Consider the following 16,814-nt stretch of genomic DNA (forward strand, 5'->3'; position numbering starts at 1 on the left):
CTAGTTCTTTTAACCCCAATCCCGACCAGTAGTTTATGTTTTACATCAGTTTGTGAGATGGTATCCTGTAATACCTTTTTGCCGGCGTGCATAATGGCCTGTTAAAAGTCTTTCAAATGTATTTTATTAATAATTCTTCTCGGGATATGGGCGTCGCTGGTAAGGCTGGCATTTTTGCCCATCTCTAGTTGCCCTTGAGAAGCTGGTGATGGGCCGCCTTCTTGAACCGCTGCAGTCCGTGTGGCAAAGATATTCCTACAATGCCCTTAGGGAGGGAGTTCAAGAATATCGACAGGGTGACATGTGACTTGGAGGGGAACTTGGAGGCGATGGTGTTCCCATGCGTGAGGAAATCATTTGGTAAGCTGTTTTATCTGTTTTATTTTTCTTCACAGTCCGAAGTGTTAAACATATTGAAGAAATGTGCCTCAGTTTTACGTCTGGTGGTTTTCTGGTACAATATATATCTGTATCTATGTGTGTATTTCTTACAGGGAAAGAGAGTGAATCTGTGAAATGAGTCGACGATTTGTCTGCAGCAAAATGTCAGCTGGTTTGATGTTCAGTTTCTATGTGTTTCTCCTTCCGCCTGTTCTCACACACAGTAAGTGTCTTATTTCCACCAATCACAGTTTTACTGTATCACTGTTTAATGAATTCATTCAGCGGGTATTCAGGAAGTACGTAAGGTCTATGGCCTCAAATTTCCACAATGCCGTTTTTTTAGCGTATTGCCAGAGTTACGCCTCAACTCCAAAAAAATAAGTAGCAAGTTTCCCCGTTCTATTGTTTGAAATTGGGGCCACGCATCCTGCCCTGTATCTTCAGGGGGTGGAGCCTAATGTCTGCACCGAAAAAACAATGCCCCCCTTCTGCGCATGCGTGAAAAAAATGGACGTTTTTGACGTGATTGCTATGGGCGCGCATGCACAGGACAGCTCTCGGTCTGCTTTCGGCCATTTGTAAAGGACCAGTTGGGTGTGAGAACTTTAATTCTCATTGGAAAAATCCGAGCTGCAATACAAGATGCAACGCGGCACAAGGACCTAGAATTCCTTACAGGGTGAAGTGGACGCACTAGTTACTGTGATTGAGGCCAGATGGCACGAGCTGGACACCAGCAGAGGTCACATAAAAGTTTCACCAAAAGAAATGAAGAAACGCTGGAACCAACTTGCAGAAGATTACGGTGCAATGCTGACCACCCCGAGGTCTGGAGGTCGGTGCAGAGAGAAGTGGCAGGACCTTGGTCAAGTAGTCAGTGTAAGTAATATTTTCATTTATTCAATGGAATTGCAATTGTAAATGTGACCAGCTGCATGTCCCACCCAGCAGAAAGACACCCTCCCTCAAAAGTTATGTTTTCATCTTTGCAGAGGAAGCTGGCACACAACAAAAGGGAAAGAACTCGAACAGGAGGAGCCTGGTAAACCTGCACCCACTGACACCCTTGGAAGAGAGGCTCACTGCTTTGATGGGTCCTGCCTGGAGAAAAGCAATCACCACGACACAAGCTGGGCCCACACTCGAGGGAGAGGGTAAGTCCTGCAAATTCCACAGTCTGCCTTTGCTAAATGTTAAGTACCGCGCGGGCTAGCCACGCTTCGGTTCATGGGGATGTCTCCATCAGCTACACTTCAGTTGATGCAATGTGCTATCATTCATCGTGGTCCTTCAAATCAGCCTGCTGCCTGCACTGTGTGAGCCTACTCCTACCACCCACCCTGGCCCCTCCTCTGCTGCTAACCATTTGTCTGTTCTGTTATATTTTGCAGAACTTGAGGCCAACCTTGACGATGCAGAAGATTGAGACGCAGACGGGCCAATCCCACCTTCCAGACCAAGAGCATGAGGGTGAGGGGGAGGGGTTGTACTCACTCTGGAGGAGGTGCAGGTGTCCCCCATTGAGGTGCCAACCCTTTTCCTGAGTGATACGAGTGTTGCTGGGACATTCCATGGGTTCCCACAGTCCGAGGCTGTGGGTCCCAGTGGGATGTAGTGAGCCACACCCAGGGCCCCACTGTCCGAGGCTGTGGGTCCCAGTGGGATGTAGTGAGCCACACCCAGGGCCCCACTGTCCGAGGCTGAGGGTCCCAGTGGGATGTAGTGAGCCACACCCAGGGTCCCACTGTCCGAGGCTGCGGGTCCCAGTGGGATGTAGTGAGCCACACCCAGGGCCCCACTGTCCGAGGCTGTGGGTCCCAGTGGGATGCAGTGAGCCACACCCAGGGTGAGGAGGGGAAGGAGAGCTCGACAGCGCTCTCCTCAGGTGCAGGATCTAACAGATGTGGTTCAGATGATGGCAATGAGTGCGGAGAACATTGATCTTACACGATCACTCCTGGACACCAATAGTGGGGTGGGTGATGAGGTATCAGGACTGTTGGGAGAAGTAACAACACTCTCAGTAGAAATGGAAACACTGCGGGAACATGAGGGAGGGAGTTTTGCAGGTGGCTGATACATTGTCGGTGAACATGAGGGAGGGAATGTCACAGGTAGGTGACACACTGTTAGTGAACATGAGGGAGGGAATGTCACAGGTAGGTGACACACTGTTAGTGAACATGAGGGAGGGAATGTCACAGGTAGTTGACACACTGTTAGTGAACATGAGGGAGGGAATGTCACAGGTAGGTGACACACTGTTAGTGAACATGAGGGAGGGCATGTCACAGGTAGTTGACACACTGTTAGTGAACATGAGGGAGGGAATGTCACAGGTTGTTGACACACTGTTAGTGAACATGAGGGAGGGAATGTCACATGTAGGTGACACACTGTTAGTGAACCTGAGGGAGGGAATGTCACAGGTAGGTGACACACTGTTAGTGAACATGAGGGAGGGAATGTCACAGGTAGGTGAGACACTGTTAGTGAACATGAGGGAGGAATGTCACAGGTAGGTGACACACTGTTAGTGAACATGAGGGAGGGAATGTCACAGGTAGGTGAGACACTGTTAGTGAACATGAGGGAGGAATGTCACAGGTAGGTGACACACTGTTAGTGAACATGAGGGAGGGAATGTCACAGGTAGGTGAGACGCTGTCAGTGAACATGAGGGAGGAATGTCACAGGTAGTTGACACACTGTTAGTGAACATGAGGGAGGGAATGTCACAGGTAGGTGAGACGCTGTCAGTGAACATGTGGGAGGGAATGTCACAGGTAGGTGACACACTGTTAGTGAACATGAGGGAGGAATGTCACAGGTAGGTGACACACTGTTAGTGAACATGAGGGAGGGAATGTCACAGGTAGTTGACACACTGTCAGTGAACATGAGGGAGGAATGTCACAGGTAGGTGACACACTGTTAGTGAACATGAGGGAGGAATGTCACAGGTAGGTGAGACAGTGTTAGTGAACATGAGGGAGGGAATGTCACAGGTAGTTGACACACTGTCAGTGAACATGAGGGAGGAATGTCACAGGTAGGTGACACACTGTTAGTGAACATGAGGGAGGAATGTCACAGGTAGGTGACACACTGTTAGTGAACATGAGGGAGGAATGTCACAGGTAGGTGAGACAGTGTTAGTGAACATGAGGGAGGGAATGTCACAGGTAGTTGACACACTGTCAGTGAACATGAGGGAGGAATGTCACAGGTAGGTGACACACTGTTAGTGAACATGAGGGAGGAATGTCACAGGTAGGTGACACACTGTTAGTGAACATGAGGGAGGAATGTCACAGGTAGGTGAGACGCTGTTAGTGAACATGAGGGAGGGAATGTCACAGGTAGGTGACACACTGTTAGTGAACATGAAGGAGGGAATGTCACAGGTAGGTGACACACTGTTAGTGAACATGAGGGAGGAATGTCACAGGTAGGTGACACACTGTTAGTGAACATGAGGGAGGGAATGTCACAGGTAGTTGACACACTGTTAGTGAACATGAAGGAGGGAATGTCACAGGTAGGTGACACACTGTTAGTGAACATGAAGGAGGGAATGTCACAGGTAGGTGACACACTGTTAGTGAACATGAGGGAGGAATGTCACAGGTAGGTGACACACTGTTAGTGAACATGAGGGAGGGAATGTCACAGGTAGGTGAGACACTGTTAGTGAACATGAGGGAGGGAATGTTGCAGGTAGTTGACACGCTGTCAGTGAACATGAGGGAGGGAATGTCACAGGTAGGTGACACACTGTTAGTGAACATGAGGGAGGGAATGTCACAGGTAGGTGAGACGCTGTCAGTGAACATGAGGGAGGAATGTCACAGGTAGTTGACACACTGTTAGTGAACATGAGGGAGGGAATGTCACAGGTAGGTGACACACTGTTAGTGAACATGAGGGAGGGAATGTCACAGGTAGTTGACTCACTGTTAGTGAACATGAGGGAGGGAATGTCACAGGTAGGTGACACACTGTTAGTGAACATGTGGGAGGGAATGTCACAGGTAGGTGACACACTGTTAGTGAACATGAGGGAGGGAATGTCACAGGTAGTTGACACACTGTTAGTGAACATGAGGGAGGGAATGTCACAGGTAGTTGACACACTGTTAGTGAACATGAGGGAGGAATGTCACAGGTAGGTGACACACTGTTAGTGAACATGAGGGAGGGAATGTTGCAGGTAGGTGACACACTGTTAGTGAACATGAGGGAGGAATGTCACAGGTAGGTGACACACTGTTAGTGAACATGAGGGAGGGAATGTCACAGGTAGGTGACACACTGTTAGTGAACATGAGGGAGGAATGTCACAGGTAGGTGAGACGCTGTCAGTGAACATGAGGGAGGGAATGTCACAGGTAGGTGACACACTGTTAGTGAACATGAGGGAGGGAATGTCACAGGTAGTTGACACACTGTTAGTGAACATGAGGGAGGGAATGTCACAGGTAGGTGACACACTGTCGGTGAACATGAGGGAGGAATGTCACAGGTAGTTGACACACTGTTAGTGAACATGAGGGAGGGAATGTCACAGGTAGTTGACACACTGTTAGTGAACATGAGGGAGGAATGTCACAGGTAGGTGACACACTGTTAGTGAACATGTGGGAGGGAATGTCACAGGTAGTTGACACACTGTTAGTGAACATGAGGGGGGGAATGTCACAGGTAGGTGACACACTGTTAATGAACATGTGGGAGGGAATGTCACAGGTAGTTGACACACTGTTAGTGAACATGAGGGAGGGAATGTCACAGGTAGGTGACACACTGTTAATGAACATGTGGGAGGGAATGTCACAGGTAGGTGACACACTGTTAGTGAACATGAGGGAGGGAATGTTGCAGGTAGGTGAGACGCAGTCGGGGCACATGAGGGAGGGAATGTCGGAGTTAGCTGCTGCAATAGGGGAACGCGCTCAGACCCTGCGCCCATTGACAGAATCAGTTGCCACTCCCACTCCAATCCCCAGACCAGATTCTGAAGGGGCCCAAGTCGGGCCTTCTACATTACCGCCCCTCCCCCCCCCCCGCCCCCACCCAATCAAGAAGTGCGCAATATCCGAGATGTTCGAAAGAATAAGCTTGGTACCAACCCAAGAAACGATGCGTGTCACCAACACCAAGTGCAGCGGGCGGTCTGAGAATAAGGTGGAGGAGAGATGGGTGCTGCCTTTCTTTGCTGCTGCTGTTCTTTTTATTATTGCTGTTACTGTTGTCACTGTTCTCAAATTAAACATTTTTGTAAGTTATATAAATTTACAAGTTTCAAAGTTTCAAAGTGATCTTAAAGTTTTTAATGATCTTAGAGTTTGAAGTGATCTTAGATTTGTCAGCAATGTTAAAGTTTGTAAGTGATCTTAACTGAAAACTTTAAAGTTTGATACAAGAATATTTTTATTAAAGGTAAGTACAAACAAATGTTTCTTAAACTTTTGAAAAAAATATATTTTAAATTATAACTGAATCATTGCCATTATTTGTTCCATTACTAACACAAGATTTTGAAGTAAACAAGAATCATTTCCATGATTTGTTCCATTAACACAATTCACATTACGGAATAGTTGCCGCTGAGCCCTCGGGCAGCAAAGTGTTCATGGATGAGCTGCTGGTGCAAGGCTCGAGCAATCGTTAAAGGGGCACGAAGGCCCGCTCTCCTCCGCCATCGTACTCTGGGTTCAGGTAGTTGCATGGCTTCCTCCTCCTCCTCCTCCTCCTCGTCCTCCTCCTCCTCCTCCTCCTCCTCCTCCTCCTCCTCCTCCTCCTCCTCCTCCTCCTCCTCCTCCTCCTCATCTGCAGCTTCCTCATCATCATCAGCCACTCTCACCTCAGGTGGGTCTTCACTACCAGCTGCTGCTGCCTCATGACTAAGTTATGCAGCATGCAGCACACAACAGTGAACTGACCGACAATCTCAGGGGAGTATAGCAAGTAGCCTCCAGAATGGTCCAGGCATCGGAAACACTGTTTCAAGATGCCAATGGTCCTCTCTATTATGCTGTGCGTCGCAATGTGCGACATGTTGTATTCCCGGTCAGCTTCCGTCCGGGTTATACGCAAGGGCATCATGAGCCAGGTGGCAGGCCGTACCCTTTGTCTCCCAGTAGTCAGTTCTGCCCTTCTGGCTGCTGCTGAAACATGGTAGATATAGCGCTCTTGCATAGGATGAATGCATCATGGGTGCTCCCAGGGTAACTTGCATCAACTGACATGATGCGATGCATGTCGTCACACACGAGTTGCACATTAATGGAGCGGAAGCCTTTTCTGTTCCTGTACAACTCGCATTCCTCCCAAGATGCACGCAAGGCGATGTGGGTACAATCAATACTGCCCTGTACTTTTGGGAAGCCAGCAATCCTGGAGAAGCCCACAGCCCTTTCACGCATTGCCTGGGTGGACATGTAGTCATTCCTCCGGGCATATACTGCAGCAGTCACCTGTCGAATGCAGACATGTGTTGCATGTTGAGAAATGGCGCACACATCCCCAGTTGTAGCTGGAAACGATCCAGATACATAGAATGAAAGTGCAGCTGGAAGCTTCACTTCAACTGACAAAGCAATCCTCCTGACGCTTCCAGGTTGCAGGTCTGCTTTCACTAACTCACAGATCTCAGTTACAACTTTTTTGTGGAAACGCAGCCTTCTGACACAGTCTGCATCACTCAGGTGCAGGTACTAACACCTGTCTCAATATACCCGAGGTGGGTAAGGCTTCCTGCCCATCATCCTACATGTTCTGAGGTTCGTCACACGATGGTGTCTAATCAATTGTCTCCTCCGCAGCACCATCATGCAGAAGGCTTGCACGTAGTATGACATTGTCACTATTGCCCCCATGATTAAATTGTATCTTTGCAAGAAGCTCAAAACGACAGGCAAGACAAGTTTCTTTGTTGTCTCGCTCCCCAAGGTCAATGTCCCAGTATGGACCACACCCAGGTCTGAGCATGTGCAATGGGTTTGCATAGATCGGGAACCTTTCCCCCGCTGGATTTATTTGATGCAGAGTGACATAGTGTAAGGGTTCTCATCCCTTCAGTTCAGATTCCACACACCCCGCCACCCCCCAGCCCACCCCGGTGGGCTTTTTGAGCCGAGCCCCGAGCCCTTGTGTGCGGGCGAGGGACTGATTCTGCCGGTTGACGCTCCGACCCTCGAGCCCGGTTTGGAGATGTCCGGTGGGGGCGTGGCACTTTAAAAATTATCCAAACTTAAAGAATTGCACGAAAGCTCCATTCTCTGTATCTTTAGTTGGACAAATGAAGCCCGATGATGTGTATTTATGTGTTCGTGACTCCCTCCAAAACTTCACCGAAACACAACGGTGTCTTTCTGCGTTGATTTTTTGACGTGCGCTGGTTTTTTGTAAGTGACCAGAAGGTTTTTTAGGAGTGGTCACATTCGCTGTCCTCGGAGAAATGGAAGTTGGCCAAACTTGCATAATTGTGTAAAAATGACGCAGATATCAGGTTACTATGTCTCAAACAAACCGTAACTAACTGAGTTACGCTGGCACACAATCTTTGGGGAAACTTGGACTTTAAAATTTAGGCCAAAAAAACGGCACAAATCACTGGGGAAAATTGAGGCCCATAATTTTCATGTCCCTGCTCCTTTAGAATCAGAGACTCATCGGGGCTGAAATTGGGGAGCACCCCGTGTGGGCTGTTAACTTTTAAAAGTTTAAAAAATTAGTTCCAAACGCGAATGATTTCAAACTTTAACAACATTTTCCGTTTGCCCAGTGGGCAGTAAGGTTCCACTTCCTTCCTGGAGCGCGATGGGCAGCGGGCAGGGGGAGGGGGCACTGGGGGGCACACTGGGCACTGGGCTGGGGGGCACACTGGGCACTGGGCTGGGGGGGCACACTGGGCACTGGTCTGGGGGGCACACTGGGCACTGGGCTGGAGGCACTGGGCACTGGGGGGCACACTGGGCGATGGGCTGGTGGGCACTGGGGGGCACACTGGGCACTGGGCTGGAAGGCACACTGGGCACTGGGGGGCATACTGGGCACTGGGGGCACACTGGGCACTGGGGGGCACACTGGGCACTGGGCTAGGGGCACTGGGCACTGGGCTGGGGGCACTGGGGGGCGCACTGGGCACTGGGTTGAGCGGGCACACTGGGCACTGGGCTGGGGGGTACACTGGGCACTGGGCTGGGGGGCACACTGGGCACTGGGCTGGGGGGGCAAACTGGGCACTGGGCTGGGGGGCACACTGGGCACTGGGCTGGGGGGCAGACTGGGCAACGGGCTGGGGGGCACACTGCGCACTGGGCTGGGGGGCACACTGGGCAATGTGCTGGGGGCACACTGGGCACTGGGCTGGGGGGGCACACTGGGCAATGGGCTGGGGCACACTGGGCACACTGGGCACTGGGCTGGGGGGCACACTGGGCACACTGGACACTGGGCTGGGGGGCACACTGGGCACTGGGCTGGGGGGGACACTGGGCACTGGGCTGGGGGGCACACTGGGCACTGGGCTGGGGGGCACACTGGGCACTGGGCTGGGGGGAACACTGGGCACTGGGCTGGGGGGCACACTGGGCACACTGGGCACTGGGCCGGGGGGCACACTGGGCACTGGGCTGGGGGGCACACTGGGCACTGGGCTGGGGGGCACACTGGGCCGGGGTGGGGCACGGAGGGGGGACTGATCTGGTGGGGGGTGCACACTGGGCCGGAGGGGTAGGGGGGGGTCACTGAGTAGAGCCGTGGAGCAGAGACTTTGCAGAAAGCAGCGGTCCCAGTACCGACCCTGGGGTACACCACTGTGTACCGACCCTGGGGAACACCACTGTGTACCGACCCTGGGGAACGACACTGTGTACCAACTCTGGGGAACACCACTGTGTGCCAACCCTGGGGAACGACACTGTGTACCGACTCTGGGGAACACCACTGTGTACCGACCCTGGGGAACACCACTGTGTATCGACCCTGGGGTACACCACTGTGTACCGACTCTGGGGAACACCACTGTGTACCGACCCTGGGGAACACCACTGTGTACCGACTCTGGGGAACACCACTGTGTATCGACCCTGGGGTACACCACTGTGTACCGACGCTGGGGAACACCACTGTGTACCGACGCTGGGGAACACCATTGTGTACCGACTCTGGGGAACACCACTGTGTATCGACCCTGGGGAACACCACTGTGTAAAGACTCTGGGGAACACCACTGTGTACTGACCCTGGGGAACACCACTGTGTACCGATCCTGGGGAACACCACTGTGTATCGACCCTGGGGAACACCACTGTGTACCGACCCTGGGGTACACCACTGTGTACCGACCCTGGGGAACACCACTGTGTACCGACCCTGGGGACCACCACTGTGTACCGATCCTGGGGTACACCACTGTGTACCGACCCTGCGGAACACCACTGTGTACTGATCCTGGGGAACAACACTGTGTACCGTTCCTGGGGAACACCACTGTGTACCGATCCTGGGGTACACCACGGTGTACCGACCCTGGGGAACACCACTGTGTACCGACCTTGGGGAACACCACTGTGTACCGATCCTGGGGAACACCACTGTGTACCGATCCTGGGGAACAACACTGTGTACCGTTCCTGGGGAACACCACTGTGTACCGATCCTGGGGTACACCACTGTGTACCGACCCTGGGGAACACCACTGTGTACCGACCCTGGGAAACGACACTGTGTACCGACCCTGGGAAACGACACTGTGTACCGACCCTGGGGAACACCACTGTGTACTGACCCTGGGGAACGACACTATGTACAGACCATGGGGAACACCACTGTGTACCGATCCTGGGGAACACCACTGTGTACCGACCCTGGGGTACACCACTGTGTACCGATCCTGGGGAACACCACTGTGTACCGACCCTGGGGAACACCACTGTGTACCGACCCTGGGGTACACCACTGTGTACCGATCCTGGGGAACACCACTGTGTACCGACCCTGGGGTACACCACTGTGTACCGACCTGGGGAACACCACTGTGTACCGACCCTAGGGAACACCACTGTGTACCGACCCTGGGGAACACCACTGTGTACCGACCCTGGGGACCACCACTGTGTACCGATCCTGGGGTACACCACTGTGTACCGACCCTGCGGAACACCACTGTGTACTGACCCTGGGGAACACCACTGTGTACCGATCCTGGGGAACACCACTGTGTCCCGATCCTGGGGAACAACACTGTGTACCGACCCTGGGATACACCACTGTGTACCGACTCTGGGGAACACCACTGTGTACCGACCCTGGGTACACAGCCCCTGTGTGCGGGCGAGGGACTGATTCTGCCGGTTGACGCTCCGACCCTCGAGCCCGGTTTGGAGATGTCCGGTGGGGGCGTGGCACTTTAAAAATTATCCAAACTTAAAGAATTGCACGAAAGCTCCATTCTCTTCATCTTCAGTTGGACAAATGAAGCCCGATGATGTGTATTTATGTGTTCGTGACTCCCTCCAAAACTTCACCGAAACACAACGGTGTTTTTCTGCGTTGATTTTTTGACGTGCGCTGGTTTTTTGTAAGTGACCAGAAGGTTTTTTAGGAGTGGTCACATTCGCTGTCCTCGGAGAAATGGAAGTTGGCCAAACTTGCATAATTGTGTAAAAATGACGCAGACATCAGGTTACTATGTCTCAAACAAACCGTAACTAACTGAGTTACGCTGGCACACAATCTTTGGGGAAACTTGGACTTTAAAATTTAGGCCAAAAAAACGGCACAAATCACTGGGGAAAATTGAGGCCCATAATTTTCATATCCCTGCTCCTTTAGAATCAGAGAATCATCGGGGCTGAAATTGGGGAGCACCACGTGTGGGCTGTTAACTTTTAAAAGTTTAAAAAATTAGTTCCAAACGCGAATGATTTCAAACTTTAACAACATTTTCCGTTTGCCCAGTGGGCAGTAAGGTTCCACTTCCTTCCTGGAGCGAGATGGGCAGCGGGCAGGGGGAGGGGGCACTGGGGGGCACACTGGGCACTGGGGGGGCACACTGGGCACTGGGCTGGGGGGGCACACTGGGCACTGGGCTGGGGGCACACTGGGCACTGGGCTGGGGACACTGGGCACTGGGGGCACACTGGGCGCTGGGCTGGGGGGCACTGGGCACTGGGGGCACACTGGGCACTGTGCTGGAAGGCACACTGGGCACTGGGGGGCATACTGGGCACTGGGGGCACACTGGGCACTGGGGGAACACTGGGCACTGGGGGCACACTGGGCACTGGGCTGGGGGCACTGGGGGCGCACTGGGCACTGGGCTGGGGGGGCAAACTGGGCACTGGGCTGGGGGCACACTGGGCACTGGGCTGGGGGGCAGACTGGGCAATGGGCTGGGGGGCACACTGCGCACTGGGCTGGGGGGCACACTGGGCACTGGGCTGGGGGGCACACTGGGCAATGTGCTGGGGGGCACACTGGGCACTGGGCTGGGGGGCACACTGGGCACACTGGGCACTGGGCTGGGGGGCACACTGTGCACACTGGGCACTGGGCTGGGGGGCACACTGGGCACTGGGCTGGGGGGAACACTGGGCACTGGGCTGGGGGCACACTGGGCACTGGGCTGGGGGGCACACTGGGCCGGGGGGGTAGGGGGGGGTCACTGAGTAGATCCGTGGAGCAGAGACTTTGCAGAAAGCAGCGGTCCCAGTACCGACCCTGGGGAACACCACTGTGTACCGACCCTGGGGAACGACACTGTGTACCAACTCTGGGGAACACCACTGTGTACCAACCCTGGAGAACGACACTGTGTACCGACTCTGGGGAACACCACTGTGTACCGACCCTGGGGAACACCACTGTGTACCGACCCTGGGGAACACCACTGTGTATCGACCCTGGGGTACACCACTGTGTACCGACCCTGGGGAACACCACTGTGCACCGACCCTGGGGAACACCACTGTGTATCGACCCTGGGGTACACCACTGTGTACCGACCCTGGGGAACACCACTGTGTATCGACCCTGGGGTACACCACTGTGTACCGACCCTGGGGAACACCACTGTGTACCGACCCTGGGGAACACCACTGTGTACCGATGCTGGGGACCACCACTGTGTACTGATCCTGGGGTACACTACTGTGTACCGACCCTGCGGAACACCACTGTGTACCGACCCTGGGGAACACCACTGTGTACCGATCCTGGGGAACACCACTGTGTACCGATCCTGGGGAACAACACTGTGTACCGACCCTGGGGTACACCACTGTGTACCGACTCTGGGGAACACCACTGTGTACCGACCCTGGGTACACAGCCCCTGTGTGCGGGCGAGGGACTGATTCTGCCGGTTGACGCTCCGACCCTCGAGCCCGGTTTGGAGATGTCCGGTGGGGGCGTGGCACTTTAAAAATTATCCAAACTTAAAGAATTGCACGAAAGCTCCATTCTCTGTATCTTTAGTTGGACAAATGAAGCCCGATGATGTGTATTTATGTGTTCGTGACTCCCTCCAAAACTTCACCGAAACACAACGGTGTTTTTCTGCGTTGATTTTTTGACGTGCGCTGGTTTTTTGTAAGTGACCAGAAGGTTTTTTAGGAGTGGTCACATTCGCTGTCCTCGGAGAAATGGAAGTTGGCCAAACTTGCATAATTGTGTAAAAATGACGCAGACATCAGGTTACTATGTCTCAAACAAACCGTAACTACCTGAGTTACGCTGGCACACAATCTTTGGGGAAACTTGGACTTTAAAATTTAGGCCAAAAAAACGGCACAAATCACTGGGGAAAATTGAGACCCATAATTTTCATGTCCCTGCTCCTTTAGAATCAGAGAATCATCGGGGCTGAAATTGGGGAGCACCACGTGTGGGCTGTTAACTTTTAAAAGTTTAAAAAATTAGTTCCAAACGCGAATGATTTCAAACTTTTACAACATTTTCCGTTTGCCCAGTGGGCAGTAAGGTTCCACTTCCTTCCTGGAGCGCGATGGGCAGCGGGCAGGGGGAGGGGGCACTGGGGGGCACACTGGGCACTGGGGGGCACACTGGACACTGGGCTGGGGGGCACACTGGGCACTGGGCTGGGGGGCACACTGGGCACTGGGCTGGGGGTCACACTGGGCACTGGGCTGGGGGCACTGGGCACTGGGGGGCACACTGGGCACTGGGCTGGGGGGCACACTGGGCAATGGGCTGGGGGGCACACTGCGCACTGGGCTGGGGGGCACACTGGGCAATGGGCTGGGGGGCACACTGGGCACTGGGCTGGGGGGCACACTGGGCAATGTGCTGGGGGGCACACTGGGCACTGGGCTGGGGGGAACACTGGGCACTGGGCTGGGGGGCACACTGGGCACTGAGCTGGGGGCCACACTGGGCCGGGGGGGGGCACGGGGGGGGGGACTGATTTGGTGGGGGGTGCACACTGGGCCGGGGGGTAGGGGGGGGGTCACTGAGTAGATCCGTGGAGCAGAGACTTTGCAGAAAGCAGCGGTCCCAGTACCGACCCTGGGGAACACCACTGTGTACCGACCCTGAGGAACGACACTGTGTACCGACCCTGGGGAACACCACTGTGTACTGACCCTGGGGAACGACACTGTGTACCGACCCTGGGGAACACCACTGTGTACCGACTCTGGGGAACACCACTGTGTACCGACTCTGGGGAACACCACTGTGTACCGACCCTGGGGAACACCACTGTGTATCGACCCTGGGGTACACCACTGTGTACCGACCCTGGGGAACACCACTGTGTACCGACCCTGGGGAACACCACTGTGTACCGACTCTGGGGAACACCACTGTGTTCCGACCCTGGGGAACACCACTGTGTATCGACCCTGGGGTACACCACTGTGTACCGACCCTGGGGAACACCACTGTGTACCGACCCTGGGGAACACCACTGTAACGACTCTGGGGAACACCACTGTGTATCGACCCTGGGGTACACCACTGTGTACCGACCCTGGGGAACACCACTGTGTACCGACCCTGGGGAACACCACTGTGTACCGACGCTGGGGAACACCACTGTGTACCGACTCTGGGGAACACCACTGTGTATCGACCCTGGGGAACACCGCTGTGTAAAGACTCTGGGGAACACCACTGCGTACTGACCCTGGGGAACACCACTGTGTACCGATCCTGGGGAACACCACTGTGTATCGATCCTGGGGAACACCACTGTGTACCGACCCTGGGGAACACCACTGTGTACCGATCCTGGGGAACAACACTGTGTACCGTTCCTGGGGAACACCACTGTGTACCGATCCTGGGGTACACCACTGTGTACCGACCCTGGGGAACACCACTGTGTACCGTCCTTGGGGTACACCACTGTGTACCAACCCTGGGGTACACCACTGTGTACCGACCCTGGGGTACACCACTGTGTACCGACTCTGGGGAACACCACTGTGTACCGACCCTGGGGTACACCACTGTGTACCGACCCTGGGTAGCATCACTGTGTACCGACCCTGGGGAACACCACTGTGTACTGACCCTGGGGAACACCACTGTGTACCGACCCTGGGAAACGACACTGTGTACCGACCCTGGGGAACACCACTGTGTACTGACCCTGGGGAACGACACTATGTACAGACCATGGGGAACACCACTGTGTACCGACCCTGGGGAACACCACTGTGTACGACCCTGGGGTACACCACTGTGTACCGACCCTGGGGAACAACACTGAGTACCGATCCTGGGGAACACCACTGTGTACCGACCCTGGGGAACAACACTGTGTACCGACCCTGGGGAACACCACTGTGTACCGACCCTGGGGAACACCACTGTGTACCGACCCTGGGGTACACCACTGTGTACCGACCCTGGGGAACACCACTGTGTACCGACCCTGGGGTACACCACTGTGTACCGATCCTGGGGAACACCACTGTGTACCGACCCTGGGGTACACCACTGTGTACCGACCTGGGGAACACCACTGTGTACCGACCCTAGGGAACACCACTGTGTACCGACCCTGGGGAACACCACTGTGTACCGACCCTGGGGAACACCACTGTGTACCGACCCTGGGGAACGACACTGTGTACCGACCCTGGGGAACACCACTGTGTACCGACCCTGGGGTACACCACTTTGTACCAACCCTGGGGAACACCACTGTGTACCGACCCTGGGGAACACCACTGTGTACCGATCCTGGGGAACACCACTGTGTACCGATCCTGGGGTACACCACTTTGTACCGACCCTGGGGTACACCACTTTGTACCGACCCTGGGGAACACCACTGTGTACCGATCCTGGGGAACACCACTGTGTACCGATTCTGGGGTACACCACTTTGTACCGACCCTGGGGAACACCACTGTGTACCGATCCTGGGGAACGACACTGTGTACCGATTCTGGGGTACACCACTTTGTACCGACCCTGGGGAACACCACTGTATACCGATCCTGGGGAACACCACTGTGTACCTCCCTCCAGTGCGATAAACAACTGTTGAGTTGATCTTCTCGCTGCAGATGGTCAGTAAATGTTTAGGGACCAGTATCGCCCCCCAGAGGTAACAACGGGAGGTGCTCAGGAGGCCAATTCCTCGACCTCTGTGTTTAAACTTCACTGTGTATACATTGAGCATCGAACATTTTTATTTTTGGTAACTCTCATGTGAATTGCTATTTAATCTAGAGTCACAGATACTTGGAATTTATCACTTCAGCTAAGTTCATTTATGAACAAGTAAATTTAAAAATTGTTACAATGGGGATTGTACTGTTACCCTTGAGTGTCCAATAATATTTGTTTACTGCTGTGCTTAGAGTGAAGGCACCTCATGAATCAAAGGAGAAAGTGCAGTTCTGTGATTGGTAGTGATGGACTATTGACTGAATGATGTGACCACTGTCACCAGAGGCCACCTGGAAGTATCGGAATACATTAACCGAAAGTACATTTGTCACTGTCACAGCCACAGTTGACCAGGAGTTGTAACAGTAACATGGGGGTACTGGTGCATGAAACACAAAAGGATAGTAGGTAGGTACAGCAAGTGATCAGGAAGGCCAATGGTATCTTGGCCTTTATTACAAAGGGGATGGAGTGTAAAAGCAGGGAAGTCTTGCTACAGTTATACAGAGTATTGGTGAGGTCACACCTGGAATACTGCGTGCTGTTTTGGTTTCCATATTTTTACGAAAGGATATACTTGCTTTGGAGGCAGTTCAGAGAAGGTTCACTGGGTTGATGAGGGGGTTGACTTATGAGGAAAGGTTGAGTAGGTTGGGCCTCTACTCATTGGAATTCAGAAGAATGACAGGTGATCTTATCGAAACATGTATAAGATTATGATGGGGCTTGACAAGGTGGATGCAGAGAGGATGTTTCCACTGATAGGGGAAACT

General features: G+C 53.5%; 1 protein-coding gene across 2 annotated transcripts in view; it reads left to right on the forward strand.

The window, feature by feature from the left end:
* Positions 1-494: 494 nt before the first annotated feature.
* Positions 495-16,814, forward strand: part of LOC139274013 (uncharacterized) — a 54,145-nt gene continuing 37,825 nt past the window's right edge. For both annotated transcript variants that reach the window (XM_070891102.1, XM_070891159.1), the window contains exon 1: positions 495-604. In XM_070891102.1, the coding sequence (XP_070747203.1) occupies positions 517-604 (88 nt within the window). In that variant the 5' untranslated portion in view covers positions 495-516. The remainder of the gene's footprint in view (positions 605-16,814) is intronic.

Source organism: Pristiophorus japonicus, chromosome 1, assembly GCF_044704955.1.
Source record: "Pristiophorus japonicus isolate sPriJap1 chromosome 1, sPriJap1.hap1, whole genome shotgun sequence".
NCBI lineage: Eukaryota > Metazoa > Chordata > Chondrichthyes > Pristiophoridae > Pristiophorus > Pristiophorus japonicus.